At 43.4% G+C, this 19,714-nt stretch overlaps 1 protein-coding gene and 1 pseudogene across 7 annotated transcripts in view; one reads left to right on the forward strand and one right to left on the reverse strand.

Annotated features, from left to right (window-relative positions):
* Positions 1-47: 47 nt before the first annotated feature.
* RUBCN (rubicon autophagy regulator) overlaps positions 48-19,714 on the reverse strand; it is a 68,117-nt gene continuing 48,450 nt past the window's right edge. For 4 of the 7 annotated variants that reach the window (XM_033855707.2, XM_033855704.2, XM_033855706.2 and 1 more), the window contains 11 exons: positions 18,822-18,923; positions 16,180-16,254; positions 9,351-9,411; positions 8,103-8,235; positions 7,304-7,449; positions 6,256-6,320; positions 5,528-5,766; positions 4,927-4,988; positions 4,317-4,470; positions 3,093-3,186; positions 48-2,866 (listed from right to left, as the gene is read on the reverse strand). In XM_033855707.2, the coding sequence (XP_033711598.1) occupies positions 2,688-2,866; positions 3,093-3,186; positions 4,317-4,470; positions 4,927-4,988; positions 5,528-5,766; positions 6,256-6,320; positions 7,304-7,449; positions 8,103-8,235; positions 9,351-9,411; positions 16,180-16,254; positions 18,822-18,923 (1,310 nt within the window). In that variant the 3' untranslated portion in view covers positions 48-2,687. The remainder of the gene's footprint in view (positions 2,867-3,092; positions 3,187-4,316; positions 4,471-4,926; positions 4,989-5,527; positions 5,767-6,255; positions 6,321-7,303; positions 7,450-8,102; positions 8,236-9,350; positions 9,412-16,179; positions 16,255-18,821; positions 18,924-19,714) is intronic. The other 3 variants (XM_019922629.3, XM_019922627.3, XM_019922628.3) reach the window with 1 other exon arrangement.
* On the forward strand, positions 11,556-12,314 carry LOC141278510 (endoplasmin pseudogene; annotated as a pseudogene).

A 19,714-nucleotide genomic window follows, 5' to 3' on the forward strand; every position in this document is an offset into this window, starting at 1 on the left:
CTCCATACCAGTTCCTGATAGTCAAGGCAGGCAAATAAGAGGCAGAATTTCATTTCCTTAGTTTATTAATGACGACAATGAACTGTCAGGCTGTGTATGAATTATAACAAGTAGAAACCTAGTTCGGAACACGAGTTGTACACACCCCAGAACATCTCCATTTAGACTCTTGCTCCTTTTATGTTAATTCAACAGAAGCTCTAAAGCTTTGGTAGAGAAAGTCAATAACAGCCTCATTTAAGTGGAAAGTATTTGCCTTCCACTCTTCTGCTATGTCTTAAATCTTGTCTCCACCTTGTAAGCAAACTTCTTTTTCCCTTTATTTATAGAAAAAAACACTTCTTCCTTCCCATTTCATTCAGAAGGAACTCTCTTCAGTGCATTCAAAGCTTCTCCCCACAACAGCAGGGATTTTCAGATACTGATAAGTTGCAAAGTGCTTTCAAAAAATCTCATCCTCTTTCCTCTCCCCCCTCCCCACTCTCAAATAAATAAATAAATGGGTATTTGGACAGTGATGACAGCACAGTGTCAGGGTCACTAAAACAGATATGCAACCTAAAGGGATGAGGTGAGAGAGGTGGAGAAAAATAAGTGAAAAACCAGGAGGGTGAGATTGTTGAGCTCAGCTTTAGAAACAGTGTCAGCATCTTCCATCCTTTGATCCTATGCTATATGAAACACGCACGACAATAATAAGAGTATATCTCTCCTCCAGTGTAGTGACTTGGAGTAAGGAGCTAGACTTGTAATTTAAACCGAAAGTGGAAGTAGAGCTCACCATCTTCACAAAGCCCTTAGTCTGAATCCGAGGCCTAATCCTCAGTGAGACTTGAGTCTCATAGGGTCATTCCCAAAGCTCCTTGAGGACAAGGGAGCTTCTAGTCCGCCCTTCAAAACTGGGCTGGGCTGGAGGCCTTGGCTTTCACAGCCCCTCCGCCCCACCCGTGAACTGAAGGGAGAACAGCCTGAAGTAGCCTTCAGATCGCAAGTCTGAAGCAGAGGGACCAACACCAGAAGTCAATTCCTCCCTGCTCCCTCTTGTCCTGGTGGAGCCTCAGCTCTGGCTGTTACTTTACTGCCCCTTCGACTTCCTGTGAGACTCCTGGTTGCCTCCAACTCAGGCATTCATCAGCTTCCACCAACCATGTGCAACTTTCTGTTCAGCTTCCTGGGGTAGCACCCACAGCAAGTTTTTCTTACAAGCAACCAGCTACGGAAAGACAGGCATCCAGGAAGAAGTCAGTCCCAAAACAAAAATGCTCTGGGCTTTAGTTCACAGAGCTGCCAGCCCTCAGAGCAGTGATCCTGACCAGTGTTTTACACACAGGTCAGGAAGTACAGCAACTTAAAGAATATGACAAACATATACTCGGTCCCAGCAAAAACTTTTCCCATCAAAACACACATTAAAAAAGGGTGTGTGTGTGTGTGTGTGTGTGTGTGTGTTAAAGTTAGTAATAAGAAAAGGATGAGTGAACACATGAATATCACCAGGCTAAAGAGTTAAGTGCATAATTGGCATAAAGGCTCTTGTTATCCCAAGAACACGGGAACATTCGCGCTCACATCCACAAACTGCCAAGTTGTCTGACACCACTAACAGCAAGAAGCTTTTTCCTCAACTTTGACAAAAGAAACTAACGCAAGAGATCAGCCACCAGGGAGGGTCCCAGCTGTGCTTCAGGAGCGGAGGGAGAGCAAGGAGTTGGGCCAGGCTTCTACTCAGAACCACACTGACCACCTAACAGAGGACACAGTGGCAAGAGACCCACTGATAAAATGGTGGATGGGGTTTCTGTCCTCAGTTTAGGATGGTGTCAGGAACTTGCCTGAGCTTGAAAGATCAAACCTGCACCAGAGCTATGTTGACTGAAAGGGACCTGATCACCTAAGAGGAGGCCAACAGCCCCTCTGACTGAATAAATGCTCCTTAAACAACAGAGTTGTAGCGTCACTTATGCTAGAAATGGGCCTGGTCTAAGTATCAGTTCTGTTCTTCGTGTCAAGTCCCCCAGGGTAGATAAAGAAAGTCAGCCTGTGACATCATCTATGCCTAGAATATTTCAAACAAGGAAGTCATCACTGCCTCCTTGAGGTCTCTGAAAATTCTAAGGTAGCAATAACGCTGTTTTTATGGCCTCAAAAACACCTAAATAAGAATGCCCATGATGTAGTCCCATTCTCTGCTGCTTCTCCTCAGGGCAGTCTGACCCTATTCCAGGACTGGGAGAGAGAAAACGCCAACCTCCTGTTTCAGCAGCAAAGGAGAAGTGAGTTCGCTGAGAAAGGCCTGGCTCAGAAGCTCCAGAATTACAACAAAATAAAACTGGAAATGATACTTGAGATGCAGCTGAAACCAGATCTGGTCCAAGTGGAGAAGCCCATGGATGTCGGAAGAACTGGGTCTCCCTGTCCATTTTCCTGACAGAGGCACTAGAAGCTTCACTTAGGGACCCATGTGTCAGTTCTGATGGAAATACTTGGTACCTATAAATTGTCACAACAGACTGGACCCCACCAACCTAAATAAGGTTGACTGTACATGGACATTAGACAGGTCGTAAAAATTAATAATGATGATGATAATTAAAAAAAAAAAAAGTGGGGAAAGTCCTTAAAAAGGTGGCTCAGTTCTGCACTATGTGTGACCCTAGCCCCTAGGAAGAGCGCTTTACGTGCTTTCTTCAGGTGGTCTCCAGGATGGCGGCCTCCAGGGCCAAGGCCTCGGTGGGTTCTTCCTCAGAGTCTGACATGTAGGACTCCAGGCTCTGCTTGGCCAGCAACTCCCGCCGGGCCTGCAGCCGCTCACAGCGGGGACAGCTTCCAGACTTGAAACAAGCTTTATGGTAACACGCTTTACACTCTATTCAAGTTGGGAAGGGGAGAGAGAAAAGAACAATTTGTATTATCTCGAACTGGAAGCAAGTCGCTGCCGTAACCCTTCTCACACCACGGCTTGGTGCACCTGTGGGGAAACACAGGGAGCTGCTGAACCAAACCAAACTCTTACTAATAGGGGTGGCTGATGGGCAATAAATGAGCCTTGTGTTCTGTCTTGTTTGCCCACCCCACCGGGCACCAGCCCTCACCTTCACAGGTCCGGCACTTATGGAGCTCAAAGGGAAAGATGATGTCATCCGCATTCTGACAGAACTCACAGATGAAGCCCTTGGCTTGGCAAAGCTGGAGAGGAAAGACACAGGCAGCAAAATGAGGCAAAGCACACCACAGGACCTGGCCAAGAGGGTGAACACAAGCGAGGGGAGGAGCAAGATATAAATAAGTCTTGAGGGACTCGAACGTGTTCTCCCACCTTCAGGAAAGAGACCCAGGCTGGACTTAGCATGATAGCCAAACTGGGGCCAGGGCTGGGCAGTGTTGCCGGGCAGTGTTAGACAAAGCTTTAAGGTGAAGACAAGAGAGGCATGAGTTTGAGAAACTACAGCCGTGAGAGTGGTTCTCAAAGAAGAGATGAAAAGAAGGAAGGAACGATGCCACAAAGGGCTTCCTAAAGTCAAAATTCCAGCCTGGGTAATGATTTTATTTTGAAATAGGAAACACAACCAATTAAGGTAAAATGTAAAGGCAAGTACAGTTCTCCAAAATAACACCCAGCCTTGAGTCAGGTTACGGTGAAGTCTTTCCAATGCCCCCTGCTACATGGGACTTCTACATATGCCCCATTTTAAGCTCTAATTCTGGGACTGTTACAGGAACACAAACTGGACATATTCTAAGATGGGAAATTCTAAATATGGAATTTATGAATTTCTGGTATGTTGGATACATCAAGAACAATGATAACTTGCATCTACAGAATACTTAAGTTTACACAATGCTTTCACATAAATTATTTCATCAGTCCTCAAAAATACTGAGAGGAAAGGACAGTGGATATTAATCATTATCTCCATTTTAGAGACAAGAAAATTGAGGCTTACCTCAGAGAGGGCAAAGTATTTCCTTTGATCACAGTGATTGAAAATGATAAAGCCAAGACCCAGTCCCTCTCCAGAATCTAATCCAGGGTCCTCCTCTCACATCATGACAATTCTTTAGTGAAGGCCTGCTTAGTCCTGCCCGTTTCCCAGGAGAAATGCCAGCACCAGATCGTCTTCTAATTCTAGGTTCCTTACAGCTGGATGATTTAGCTGTTCAGCAACCCAGGGAAGAGCAATCCTGTACAGTATTTCTCACAGTGTTGACAAGCCAATTCAACTTCCTGGAACTAAATGCCAAGAACCCTGGATGCACGCTACTCTCGGTGTCCCGAAGCAAGGGCCCAGCAGCATGTTAAAGTGAGAGTTTCTTACCATGCATCGCTCTACGTGGGCAGCCCCCGCCCTGGTGAGGTCAGCGAGCCGGGGCCCCAGCTCTCCCTTCCTGGCTGCAGTCAGGTCATTCAGCGAGTACAGGTGGAGATCCTCTGTCAGGTGGCCTGGAACTGTGTCAAAGGAGTCCAGAAGCCTGCAGGAAATGAGGGGAAGTGGGTGGGAGCGGAGAACGAACACTGTGTGTGGCACATCAGGGCAGAAGGATTTCTATCCAGAAGCAGGACAGGGAAGAAAAGCGTCCTAGGCAGAGTAATGAGGGTGGGTAACATTCAGCCAGCCCAGGCCACCTCAACCCTCCATACCACCAGGTGTCTGGAGGGCAGAAGTGACTTTTAGGCCCTTCTGTAGTGATGCATGTCAGCCTGCAAAGAGTGGTGGGCCTGCCCTGGGTAGAATAACCAGATCTCCCCTTCCAGAGAGAGGGACACAGACACAGTTACTGCTGTAGGCTTCTCATTGACCATTTCTGGAATTTTCTGCAAGATCCCCCTACTCTCCTGCTTCACATAACAAGGGCCAAATGCTGGGACATGTTTCTTTCAGAGACATTAGCTCAGCCAGAGGCCTCTGGCCTCCACACAAGACTTACTCTTTGGCCAGTCGGCACGTCTTGAACATGTTCTTCATGTGACACAGCTGGACCCGCAGCAGCTGAAGAGAACGGCATTGTGGTGGTAGGTGGGGAGTCAGAGGGGTGTAAAGAGGAGAGAAACCACCGTTAGAAAGGCCAGTACCTTTAAACCCTGCGTGTCTGGAGGCTTTGCACGAGGCAGCCAGAGCCAGACTGTTCTCTATACCTGTAACTCAACAACTCGCTTCAAAGGCACCCCCAGTCAGGGCAGGGCCCTCTGCTAGGTCAGTCTGCCCAGATCACATACACAGCTGGGAGCTGCTGAGAAGTCCAGAATCTGAACTTCCAACCCGACACCCCATTCTCCGTTCAGTAACATTTTCAGGGAAGGGAGAAATCCTGCTTTTGCCATCGTTATCTATAGCTTTCAAGCTACCTTGCCAGGTTCGAGACTCTAACTAGACAGATACCTCGAAAATGGCATGAAGAAGTACGTAGAGAAAGTGAGAATGATGAGATGGTCACAGCGCTACCATAGCGACAAAGAGGAGTGTGGTGATATTGGGCAACCTCTATGAACAGAGGGTAATCTACGACGTGACCTTTTCAAGGGTCTTACCCGGACTTGATTGAGCAGCTTGACCTTCCTATAGAGGGCACTGTTGATGTCCTGCACATTGAAGAGAGGATCGTTCCAGATCTTAATGAGCAGGTCCTTGGAGAAATTGCTGACGTAGTACTTGCTGAAGTCCCACTTGCGCAGAACTCGGCTGGGGATAACCATCTGGGCATTCTCGTGGCAGCACTGACAGAAGTACTTGCCCAAGTACTCGCAGTACCGCAGCCGCTTGATGTAATCTGAAAAAGACGGAAAGTCAGAAGGTCAGAGGTGGCTTTCCCATCTATAAGCTGGTGAGGCAGCCCTGCTGTTCCTTTTGAAAGAGGAGGAAGGGATGGCCAGTGGGCTCCAGCCACCTCTGTTTGAGCTCCCAAAGCTGCCAGAAACCGACATAGTGGGGCTTGTGGTTTCTGTGTCCCAGCCTGGAGGCCGCTGAGGAAACAAGTGCTGCCACAGTTGGTAAGATCCAGCCTCCAAGGACCTGGCTGAGGGTACACAAGGTTCTCCAGTACACAATCCTGGTAATGGGCTCCTAGAAATCATTTCCCTCTGATTACCAGCACTGTTGCCTAGTAGTACCCCTTTCCGTCCTCCAGGCCTCTTCTTTCCCTTTCCCCAGTTCTGCTCTGTCACCTCCTCTTACTACTTCTCTGACCAGCTCCCTCACCCAGGTGTGTGACAGGGTAAAGTCCTTGGAGGCAGCAGGGGAGGCCAGAGAAGACGCTCACCAGGGTCACTCCGGATGCCACATCCTGCACAGCGGTAATTCTGCTTGGCCACAGCGATTTTCCTCCTGAGGAAACGGGAAGGAGAGGGGATTGGCAGATACCAGCTGCATGAGGTCTCTGAGACGTAAAGGATGGGGATACAAATACAGGGCTCCCATAAGGATGGGAAGAGAGGGGAATTCACCTATTTTTTTAGAGTTGGACAAAATGAACCTATTGGGAGAACCAATTTAAACCAAGGATTGTAAGGTTAGAATTTAGGTCTAGGCAGTGACTCTCCCCAGTAATGAACCACACTTTCTGTACAAATGTAAGAGGTGAGAAATAGTAAAGAGGAGAGCACAAAAGGAAAGAAAAGCATCCATCCATCTTGAGGAAAAAAAAAAAAGCTCATAAAACTATTGGGAGGAAAGCAATAGGTTGGGAGGCCAGTGATAAAAGAGCTCATTTCTGGGGCTTCCCTGGTGGCGCAGTGGTTGAGAGTCCACCTGCTGATGCAGGGGACATGGGTTCGTGCCCCGGTCCGGGAAGATCCCACATGCCGCAGAGCGGCTGGGCCCGTGAGCCATGGCCGCTGAGCCTGCGCGTCCGGAGCCTGTGCTCCGCAACAGGAGAGGCCACAACAGTGAAAAGCCCACGTACCGCCAAAAAAAAAAAGACCTCATTTCTGGTTAGCTCTGGGAAGGAATGGAAGGACTAAGAGTAAAACTCGCAGACAAGGGACTTCCCTGGTGGTCAAGTGGGTAAGACTCTGTGCTCCCAATGCAGGGGGCCCAGGTTCAATCCCTGGTCGGGGAACTAGATCCCACATGCATGCCGCAACTAAGAGTCCGCATACTGTAACTAAGACTCGGCGCAGCCAAAATAAATAAATGAATAAATATTAAAAAAAAAAAACTCGCAGGCAAGTAGGTAACTCTCTCCCTCTGCCTTTTAGAATTGTATGGGAGGTACAGCAGCAGGTAGGGACAATAGGGTGAAGAGAAGCCTCTGACAATCCAAAGAGAATGTATCTGTTTGTCAAAGGGCACGGCCACTGACTACTCACGTTGGGGCTGGATGAACATTAAAAATTATCTGAGGCCGGGGTGGGGCCCACTCCAGGTTGCCTCGAACACGAATACGTAGCTTGTAGATGTCAGCATGCTGCCCGTCATCTGGTGAGATGGGCAGTGAGTCAGGGATGGGCAGGAGCTGCAGGAGAAAAGCACAGGGTGATCCACCACGGACAATCTGGGGGAATACATATGCCTGACCCTTCTGGCCATGGCAGAAGCATAATTAATGAAAGCCGTTTCAGGAACACCATAAGCAAGGGCTTCAGGGAACCTTGGCCCTCGAAATAAATGATAAGGCACCAGGCTACTAGAAGTGAGGGTCTTGGGCTCCAAGAATCAAAAGGAACAGAAACGGCCTCCCAGTGGGGTGGCACCCTTGATAATGCTGTCCCTGAATCCAGCCCGGGACCCTTGGTGTGCCAGGGTGCTTCATGCCTTATTCAACTGCAGAGCAAAGAAGAACCTGAATAGTTCACTTTTCCAGTGTCTCAAGGTGGTCACAACACAGGAGTGCTGCCCCCGGATCTAGTGAGCAGTCATGTGGAATAAGGACACTGGAGGAGCCGTTATCTCCTATCCTGACGATGGCTAGGGGAAACCTAGGCAAGCGTGCACGCATTCCTTCATTTATCCGACATACATTTGTAATGAATGGCTTCTAAAAGTAAGGAGGGAAACATGGAGGCTCATTCTAAACTGGAGACGTGTAATAAAGGAGAACAATATCAGAAAGGCTCACAGCCTCCTGGGGCTCGACGCTGGGTGGAGAAAAAGACTTGAAGAATCTACCTTCTGAGGGGCATCGTGCTCTGGAACAAGCCACTCTAGCTCTGAGGCGGCTGGGAGCTGCATCCCCTCAAACTGCTTCAGGAGCCCCATGGCCACTGCCTCAGCAGACGTGGAGTGTAGGAAGCAGTGAGAGCTGAAACAGAGAGTCAAGGAAGACTGAGCATAGAGAGAAGACAGGAGGATGGGAGCCCTAACTTCAGGACCCGATACCATACACAGTGATTTATGGACTGAGAGAACACTCACAGCACCCCCAGTCCACTCAGCTTCCTTTCTCATCATCCTCAGACATGTGAGTATAGAGCAAATTACACAGGTCCACACATAGTTTTAAGACTTAGGCTCAAATCCCACTTACTAGCATTCATGGCACTGCTGGTTAAGAATTCTGTCAAATCCTTTCTCTAAACTTCACTTTCTTTTTTTTTTTAAGTAATTAATTTATTTATTCATTTATTTATTTATTTATTTGTTGGCTGCGTCGGGTCTTCGTTGCTGCATGCGGGCTTTCTCTAGTTGCAGCAAGTGGGGGTTACTCTTTGTCGCGGTGCGCGGGCTTCTCATCGCAGTGGCTTCTCTTGTTGTGGAGCATGGGCTCTAGGTGCGCGGGCTTCAGTAGTTATGGCTCACGAGCTCTAGAGCACAGGCTTAGTAGTTGTGGTGCACGGGCTTAGTTGCTCCGCGGCATGTGGGATCTTCTCGGACCAGGGCTCGAACCCATGTCCCCTGCATTGGCAGGCGGATTCTTAGCCACTGCGCCACCAGGGAAGCCCTAAACTTCACTTTCTTTAATTGCAAAATGGAGATGACAACACCTGTTTACAAAATAGAGTGAGTCCAACTGCTTTGTGGACTATGAAGACTATTGTCACTCCCGCATGAACTACTATTTCCTCTAGTTGAGTCTACGTGGAACCTGTTCAATCTGATTTCATAATCAGAAATCACAATCACTGTTCTCTCTTTTGAGAACTGATCTTCTGGGAGCCTCTGGTATAATCAGAGTTAGCAGAGAAGAAATAATCCACACTGCGAGCTTTGCCTCCACTGGAGCCCAGCCTGTTTGATCCCATGATCTTCTGCTCTCTTCCCTGGACTCACCACCATCAGGCAGGCCTGTCACATTAAACTTGCCTCTTCGTGAATTCAGATGGCTTCATCCCATGGCCTTCCCATCCATATGCCAAGACCTGGGTTTGTTTCTCGACATATCCCAAAGTTTTATTTAAAAAAAAAAAAAGTACTTACAAGGACTGGGAGGAAACACATGATTTGTTGTTTGAGAGTGTGCTCCTTCTGATGTCAGCATCTAAATGCAAACAAGAGTTAAGGGGAGCAGGAAATGGAAAGGGAGGAGGTAAGGGATAATAATGGAAAGCAGTCCAAGCTATTGGCAGCTAAGCACTCAGGGCAGCAGCTAGGTGCTACATTCTATGCAGGATACGGAGCAGAGTCCAGGTGAAGCTTTACATCCAATTTATAGTTTGGCTCTGTTCAAGTCACAACAGACTGAATTGGTGACATTATGCATAGCATTGAGAAGGTCAAAGTGGCTACAACTCCAGGTGGAAACACAAATTCACATTTAGTGCAAAGCAGTGAAGGAGAAAATGAAGCATCCTAAGGCAAACAGGGACACACTCTCTACCAAGCAGCAACAAATGACTCCAATTTCTCTCATTCTCTAAATCTCAAGTGCTCTTAAATGATAAACTCTCAGAGTCAAGAACTCTATCTAGCTCTTTGTTTTATACCAGAATCAGTACCTAACACAGAATTTAGGTCACAGAGGTTACTCATTAAATGTATGTGGAATTGAAACTTTGCTTCTAACATCTGACCACTATTGCTATTAACCACTGAATGTGAGAAGTCTTCCATGTCCTTAACAAAGTTTCACGGAAAGACTCCCTTCCTGTCCGGTGGCACAGAGGAAAAAAAGAACTTCTCTATGGTTTGACAACTCCCTGAAGATGCCTGGTAAACAACAAATTTTCATGGAGCTATTCAACATGATCTTTACTAAAGAACTCTCAAACATAATTTTAGGAACCTACGGCAGACTTTCCAAAGTCTATTCCCAAGAAAGAATTTTGAAAAGGATTTCTAATAATGATATGCCTACCTCTCTAGAGACCTCATCTACCCAAATAATTTTAATGGGGAGAATGTGAAACATAACAGTCATGTTCAAGAAAAGCAGATACTGCCTATTCAAGTCATGAAAACAAGACTGTTCTGATAAGTCTCATCCCTCATTTCCTTTGATGCCTAGTGAAAGACCTTTTCCTAATTAAACCTACACAATGATCAATCTACTGCATTTAAGCCCCTCAATAGAGCGCTAAGCTTACATGACATCATTCTGCAGTTGGCCATGAGTAGCTCAATTGTTCTTCATGTTTCCTCTGTATACATATACGTTTGTATGTACCACTAGATTATAATATCTCGGTGTGAGGAAATGAGATCGTGTCTAATTCTTCTGTTTGGCCCTGAAATACTTAACACAGTGCTCTGTATAACAGCATATTCTCAAATAATATTCCTGAAAAATCAATGTCTTCAAAGCTATAAACACAAATAAGAGAAAAGAATTGAAATCTCTCAGTTTTCATATGCTCTCTAAGCATAGAAAAACTTAAGATAGCAACAAAATCTTTGACTAGCAAATAACAAATCCTACTTCATTTAACAAAGAAGTTCATGTATATCATATACTCTGTCTGAATTTGTGCCACTCAAATCCAGTTCCCAATACACTGGCTAGCTCTGTATTCCATTCTAAATAGTGCTAGAAGAGAAGAAAAAACTCTAGGCAATAGTAGACCTTCATAGACCATTGGGTTTGCAACGTTGATTTGAGTAACACTAAACTGCCTTGGATCATATGTAAGTCTTGCCTTGTCCTTAAAATCCTCAAAGAGCTTTGTACATAATAGGTTTCCAAAAAATATTTCCTAAATAAAAAATTGTCTAAAAGCAAAAGGCAAATTTCAGCCTGTTTACGAGTGATAGAAAAGGAAAAACCAGACAAAAATCTTAGACAGATATCTTGAATAAAGAGCTAACCAACATGGTTACTTGAGGGCCAGGCTACGAAAGAAAACATGGCACGCCAGAGAGGAGAGGCGGTTGACAATTCATGGTTGCTGAAAACCGCTGTCTTCATAAAAACTATTCAGCAGTTCTTCAGCCTCACAGAAAGGAAGCCTTCTTTTCTTTGAGAGAAAAAATAACACTCTCTCCTCTTTGGAAAATAAAGTCAAGTCACACTTTATCATGTTTCTTCTTTTTTACCAGAGGTGCAGTGATGTCCTGGCTAATCATGAATATTTCCAAGAGTGCAGAAGACTACACGGGTTTGGAAGCGAGGATCTTACCCCAAGAGCGGAGAGGGAGAGGCAGCGCCTGATATCAAAAGGGACATGACACCTGTCACTGGTCAGTACCATGAAGGCCTCGTGGGTACTAGGCCTTTCTGTTGTATCCTGCTCACTCTCTAGTCAGTACAAGCAGATGATTAGGTTAATGTGGTTGGAACACTAGTTGAGGATCTGGATAAAAGTAGACCAGGGTCTAGGATAATTAAGGAGTAAAGAGACAGAAGAAAGCTACTCAACTGAATGGATTAAACATACCCCAAATGAGAGCACTTGAGAAAGAAGTCTGAGAAGCACTCCTTCCAAATAGAAGTTAACATAATTATGAAACTTTTTATCAATTCTTTAACAAGAACCGATTTCAAATGCGCCTGATGCTTTAGATAGGATAAAGCTATTACTACTGACTGGAAAAAGTTCAAAAATATAAAGACAAACAACAACAAAAATAATGACAGGTTGTAAGAAGAATTTTTGCATGTCCAGATACCGGTATTGGGATGATCAAGGAAGAACTGGTTAAAACCTTGGTACCCTAGCAAAATCTGCACATTTTTAAACAAAATAAGTGAGGCACAAGAATAGAGTCAACTTCAGAATTTACTGGCCAATCTGATGTTGGTTTGCATCCTGTTTTCCTTTTAGCACATAAGGGGATACCCAACACATCCAGAAATCCAACTCTAATGAATGTTCTATAACTGCTGACTCAAGAGGAAACACTTTAAAATGGAGAGCCACAATTACTCTTGCCTTAGAAGGAGAAAACAACTTATTAAAAGAGGGAAGGTGGGGAGGAGCAACAGATTACCCAAAATATAGTTCATGAACTTTCCTCTTTATATATTGTGCCAGCTTTCAATTTATCGCCTTGCAGCTCCCAACCTGCCCTTCTTTTTGTCTGCTCTGTGATAATGGAGCTGGACTTGAAAACACTGATCTTTTGCCAGCTGGCACAATGTTCACCTTCGGCAGTAGAGGGCGCTGGAGGGACACTGGAGGAGGAAGGGGTTGCTCTGGCTGCTGGTGCGCTCCCGTAAGAGGACTCCTGTGTGCAAGTGATTTTCCCCAGGGTAAGCATGGCTTCAGGAGGCTTTGCAGCAGGGCGCCACTGATGGTACTTTTCATAAGTGGGTTCCCTTGGACCCCTGGGAAAGCTTCCGAGCCGGTGCTGCAGGCCTGGCCCCTCCCATGAACCACTTCCCCCAGCACCCCTTGAGTTCTGAGGCACAGCACCCCCTGGGGGCAGCCTCCTCCTGCACCCCAGAGAATGGTTTCCTGAAAAGGGCTGTTGCCATGGCACCCCTCATGGACAACATGCCCGGACATTCTCTCAGGGCAGTTCTGCACCTTCAGAAAACTCCACCATCTGGTGAGCAAGGAGGTCTGGATCGCAGCCTCGGGGTATGGCCCTCTTCTACCTTTGTTCCTCCCCTGGGGGCTCTATCTCAGCCCTAGGGATGGTGACTGCTGCCTGTATCTGCTATTCCTGTATTCCTGAGAGTTCTCTTTACTCCTATGAGCCAGTCTCCCATTACTTCAATCCCCCATCAGAGTTAATAATTCTTTATATTAAATTTTCCCTATTCAAGTTATCATGTGGTTTCTGTCTCCTGACTGGACCCTGACTAGGTACATATATGCAGAGATTGAAATTCTAAAAGAAGGAGGATGAAGAAGAATTGATGAAGTTGTAGTGGAAAAGGATGAAGGGAGGAAAAAAACAACAACAAAATCCTAAAACCAAAGACGCTGAAAAGACTGTCTGGAATTGGGAGCCCATGAATGATATCATATCAATTTGGCAGACACCATCAGAAGATACAGATGAAGTGAAAGAAGCCAGACACAAAAGATCACATACTGTGTGACTGCATTTACATGAAATGTCCAGAAAAGACAAATCTATAGAGATATAAAGATTAGTGGTGGACTGGGACTTGGAGTGGGAATGTAAATTAACTATAAATGGGTGTGAGGGATCTTACTGGGGTGATAAAGATGTTCTGAAACTAGATTACGGTGATGGTTGACAACTTGGTAAATTTACTCAAATTTAGTGAGTTGTACACTTAAAGTGGGTAGATTTTGAAGTGTAATTATTCCTCAGTAAAATGTTTTTTTAAAAAGGGAATAGATGTTAACGAATACAAAGCTTTCTATGAATAAGCTATGATCACAAGTTTACATCCACTTTACTGTGAGGAGGAAGTAACTTTCAAAACTATTTCCTTCATAAACACTTCTGCTCCATAAGGTCTACTTGCTGAATTAGGATCTAAGAAAAATGATTACATTAAGCAAAGTATTACAATTATGCAGAGTATTTATCACAGATGATGTCTATACTACGATGCTTAAGTAATTTTTCCACGGGTGTTATGGATTCTGATAACCTTCCTCTGATAGAATCCCAAGAGATTCTTCAATAGCATATATTACTTAAGGTGATCAAAAAGAAAAGCATCTGTAAGCCTCTGGACATGATCAAGAAGACTGCTAATGAGAAGTATACCGACACTTGTTAGAAGGAATTTGGTCCCCAGTAATAAACTTGATTAAAGACCAGAAACAAATGAAAAAGAACAGAAAGCAATAAAGAAACCTACAGTAGAGAAAGATGAATTGTAAATTATGCTTTCAGAGAAAAACAAATACCGTATGCTAACACATATACATGGAATCTAAAAAAAAAAAAAAAAAGACACAGACCTACTAGACAATGGACTTGAGGACACGGGGAGGTGGAAGGGTAAGCTGGGACAAAGTGAGAGAGTGGCATGGACATATATACACTACCAAATGTAAAACAGATAGCTAGTGGGAAGCAGCCGGCGCTTTGTGACCACCTAGAGGGGTGGGACAGGGAGGGTGGGAGGGAGGGAGACGCAAGAAGGAAGAGATATGGGGATATATGTATATGTATAACTGATTCACTTTGTTATAAAGCTGAAATTAACACACCATTGTAAAGCAATTATACTCAAATAAAGATGTTAAAAAAATTATGCTTTCATAATCGGGAATCTGTGTGTAGGAAGTCAAACAAGTCACTACTTTGGAGAGAGGGTTGTTCTGATTGCTTTCCCTCCAAGCCCTCAAAATGCGTTGGGATTGTGGATCATGAGAAAAAGCAGTACTTTAGTTGAAAAATATTTCAAATTCTTGGTGTATAAAAAATGCTTTAAAGCTCCCAAAATGGGTGAAGAAAGGATGCTAGGAAGACCAAATAAAAGTATGCCTTATGGTTAAAGCAGACTGACGACTTTGCTCTAACCAAGAAGTACCTGACAGTCAGTAAATGCACATGCAAACGGTTCTGGTTGTAAACACATCAGAAACCAGTTTAAAAGTGACTTAGGGGAATTCCCTAGCAGTCCAGTGGTTAGGACTCAGCGCTTTCACTGCCTGGGTTCGATCCCCGGTCAGGGAACTAAGATCCCTCAAGCCATGTGGCATGGCCAAAAAAAAACCAAACTAAAAAAAAATGACTTATGATTGTTACTTCTCAAGCAAGAGAAGACTGTTAGAATAAATTACAACAGTTCAGGAGTAAAAGGTACCTAATTACTTTTATTTCTCTAAATCTTAATTTAATCTCACACATGTAATTATTTCAAACTCTAGTGGCTGAAAATATTAACCGTTAAAATTAACTGTTAATTAAAATTTTAAATTAGTAAAATAATTAACTATTAATCAAATTAATAAATGCCCTGAATTTTGTTGTTTGTGTGTTTTAAAGCCACTGTGAACAGAAAACTACTACTTTTAGTCAACTCCACCTACAGAAAGTCTACTTGTTTGGATCACAAAGCAGTTACTAAGGCCAAACATTTGCAGCAATAAATCCTAATTGTACACAAAGTACCTAGAAGAGATAGCTTTCTGAAAGTTGGCTCTGCAAATTCAAAACTCTAAAGAGACTCTAAGCTTCATACCATTCTATAGGACTTTTGCTGTCTGAATGTGTGGCAGTATTTAGCTATAGGTTTGAACTGTAATTTCTTCACCTGACCACTCCTTTCTAAACTGTCCACTATCTCCATCAGCCACAATGACCACTTAATCTAAAAGTATCACTGTAGAGAAGGATTAACAAGGATAATCTCAGTGAGGATTACTGGGGTCATATGAGGAAGAAGAAAATGAGTATCTGAAAAAATGGTACAAATGAACTTACTTAAAAAAAAAAAAAAACAGAGCCACAGATCTAGAAAACAAACTTACAGTTACCAGGGGGGAAAGGCGGGGAGGGATAAATTGGGAGATTGGGATTGACATATACACAGTACTATATGTAAAATAGATAACTTAAAGGACCTACTGTATAGCATAGGGAACTCTACTCAGTACTCTGTAATGACCTGTATGGGAAAAGAATCTAAAAGAGAGTGGATATATGTATATGTACAGCTGATTCACTTTGCTGTACAGCAGAAACTAACACTTTAAATCAACTATACTCCAATAAAAATTTTTTAATTAAAAAATAAAAAAGAATAAAAGAAAGAAAGAAAGAAAATTAGTATCTAATTTGTTCCCAGTTAGCTTAAGTCCAGTTTTCCCCAGATAGTTCTCCAGACGTTACAGTCCTCATAACCCTGACAGGTATCACAGGTATGTACAAAAGCTGGTGCAAACATTCACACACATGCATGTATGAGCACACCCACGCTTCCAACACAGGCTACCTGAAAACAGCGAGGCCACTGATACTGAGAGTCCATTCTTTGACATGTGAGTCAGGTTAGATCCTTCACTACCATCTGTATAATAATGATTATAAAAGGGTGCCCTTTAGTATTCAGACAGGAAGTAAACTGATGAGAATGACAGTTCTATACCACATGTTCCTGGAATCAGGACTTGACTTTTGCTCCAAAAGATGGCACTGCTTTTAGAAACCTACATCCATAGTTAGGTTCTCACGTTGGCTTGGGAGACAGTTACTGCTGCCTCCCCAAACCAGCCTAGCCTTAAAGACCTCATAAGGCAGTGGTTATCAACCAGGGAGGATATTGTACCCACTGCAGATATTTGGCAATGTCTGAAGACATTTCTGGTTGTCACAACTGGGGAGAAGGGCGGTATGCTACTGGCATCTAGTGGGTAGAGAAGCCAGGAATGATGCTTAACACTGTACAATACACAAGACAGTCTATCACAGCAGAGAAATACCTGGCCTAGAGGTTGACAAGCCATGCCTAAGGTCTTTTCCTTTAAGGATTTCCGTCTGAACTGACTAGAGAGTTAGTTGATTAAACACCTCCTCTGGGGCCACCAATGCAGCAACAGTTTCCAATGGGAGTACACCTCATGCCACCCCCAGGCAGGCTATTTCAAATTTGGCTCCTTTCAGTCTGAACAACTCCCCCTGGCTCCTTGCTTTGCTGCAAGGAACAGACTTTATAGTCAAGTGGACTGTTCCACACTCAGTGAAGTAGCATGTTTTAGATTTACCTTATTATTACCCACATGAAATTCCAACTGCTGATCCTGAGAGAAAGGGCAGAGCCCTCCTATTTTCTTCTAATTTGGAGATCAAGTCAATCACAGACTGTGGTATAATAAAAAAATATATATATATTTGGTCTCTGTCCAGTTTCTGGCACAGAGCTCCTATAACCTTTGGAATTTCCTGAGTGATAAGAATGTCTGTTATTCATAATGAGCCCCTTTCCATTATATCCGAGCTTAAGTTAATGAAATGACTCATGGGGACATGCAGATAGCTTCAGGATGGCGTTGGCTGCCAGAAGAAAAAGCTATTTAGAAGATCAGACCTTTTAGCCCCACCTCAGGAACTCAGTTGCCACTGGCCAATGATTTAATCACTCATGCTTACTGAATGAACCTTGATAAAGATGAGGTTTGGAAGGGCTTCCTGGTTGGTGAACATATCGATGTACTGGGAGAGTGGCACACCCTGACTCCATGGAGACGGAGGTTCCTGTGCTCAGGATACTTTGGGACCTTGCCCTATGTACCTCCTCTTCATGTGACTACTCATTTGTATCCTTTATAATAAACTGTAATCATAAGTATAGCGCTTCCCTGAGTTCTGTGAGTCATTCTAGTGAATTATGAAACGTGAGCAGGGAGTTGTGGGAACCCCTGGGTTGGTAGTTGGCCAGGGAGAAGTACAGGCATCCTGGGAACCCCATTGGCAGCTGGCATCTGAAGAGGGAGCCATCTCGTGGGACTGAATCCTAAAGCTGTAGGGTCTGTGCTGACTCCAGGAATTAGTGTCAGAATTGGAATGTAGGACACTCATTTGGTGTCAGAGAACTGGAGAACTGTTGGAAAACCACATACAAAGGAAAAAATGGAGTTTTAAGTGACTATCATTGTTATAAATAGAAATCAGATGCATTGAGGAGAACACAGAAGGAAGACTTCCTGGAGACCTGGAAAAATATGTGTAAAAATTGTATTTCTGAATGGGGAAGAAACTCAGCTACCATACCTGGAGCTGAATGGGTTCTCGAGATTGGCGTAAACAGGAAATCAGAGCCTCATGCAGTAAAAGATCTATTTACCACCATGTTACAATGGAAAACTAGACACAAGTCATCTCTATAAGAAAATTAGTCTTGGTTCCAGCCATGGGGGAAGAACTTACATCCCTGAACTGCCTGTTTGGTTTTCCATCTGTTCATTTGTTGATTGCACTGACAGGAAGTTGAAGAAATTTATGATTTTCAGGAATGGATTAACCCATTAATCATGGGTTAACCTGATTTAACACAACTGCCTTTCCAGATAAGAGCCCCTCCCCTTCTCTAAGAAGAAGCTCACAACAAGAGTGTGATTCTGCTATGCAAATTAGCGCTGGTAGGACAGAAAATAAAGCTCCACTTTGTAAACTTGATTTTTTTTTTCCTTTTTGCTTTTTCCCTCCCAGTGACTCTTTCTGTCATTTTCTCTTTGGATTATAATAAAGCTCCTTTTAAACACTTTGAAACAATTTCAGTTGTGTTATAGGACACAAGAGAATAGAATTCTAATTTCATGTAGATGTGGGCTAGCTCTGGACTGCTAGTAGGAGGAATTAGAGTGAGAATCTGAGAGAAAGGTGCAACTGAGGAAGAAGCATCATGGTGACATCAATAGCCATCCCACTCCAATGGAATACTTCCTTTTAGTGTTCTTTTCTGCTTAAATTTTAAATAGGCTTTGTTTTTAACAAGAGAAGTTATCTCTTACAACAGCTGACAACATACCATAATGAAGCATAATGAAGACCCCCTGCTTAGGGAAAGCTTCTCAGCCTATGATTCCAAATTAAAAGAAACAATTAATGAAAGTTCCCTTGCAAAGTGTTAATTCATACCTTGGATTTCAAATTCATCAACCTCATCAGCAGAGCCAGAGTCAGAGAACTGTGCTGAATCACGTGAACTGAACTGGGAGCTGCTGGAAGTGACCCGAAAGCCTGTTACATTAAAAAAAAAAAAAAAAAGTAATAAATAGGACAGAAGAGGTCTCCTACTCTTTCTAGGGTCACAACAAAAGGGACCTGGTATGACTTGAACATAGAAGTAAATAGAACCTTGGCTGGGAGTTATGCTGGGGAAATGGAAACTAGCTCTTCTTGCTAGTTTCCCCTTCTTGATTGATCCCCTAAAAAGTTTCATGTGAGCAGAAAGTACCACTCTCTGGAAAGTGAATCTGGAAACAGTGGCCTTAGTTCTCCTCATATCAGAAACCTATTTTTTGGAAGATATTTCTGATATATATATATATATATATATATATATATATATATATATATATTTGAAAATGGTAAATGCTAATTTTAATAACAAAAGTTGTACTAAATGTACATGAAAGTTAAATTAACACAGTATAGAAGAGAATAGCTTAAATAAGCTGGGATTCACGTATTACAATAACAAAGTTATGACCAAATGAACTGAAGACATGAACAGTTCTCAAAATTCTCTTTTCGGCCTACTTCCAAAAGAAATAGCCAGGCTTTTTTCCTGTGCATAGTTTTGAGCTTTGTCTATACCATATATAGTAGAAAAATAAATTCTTTAGCAACCTAGAAAGTTTATAAAACTCTTAAAGTTTAATTTTCTTTGCCAGACATGCCGATGTTAAACTGACAGCTATAAATTAAAGCTATATAGACAATAGGTATAATATAGAACAAGTTAAGAATACTACATTTACTAGATTTTTCTTTTTAAAAATTACTGTACTTTCTTAATTCCTGTGCTT

This window comes from Tursiops truncatus, chromosome 4 (assembly GCF_011762595.2).
Source record: "Tursiops truncatus isolate mTurTru1 chromosome 4, mTurTru1.mat.Y, whole genome shotgun sequence".
NCBI lineage: Eukaryota > Metazoa > Chordata > Mammalia > Artiodactyla > Delphinidae > Tursiops > Tursiops truncatus.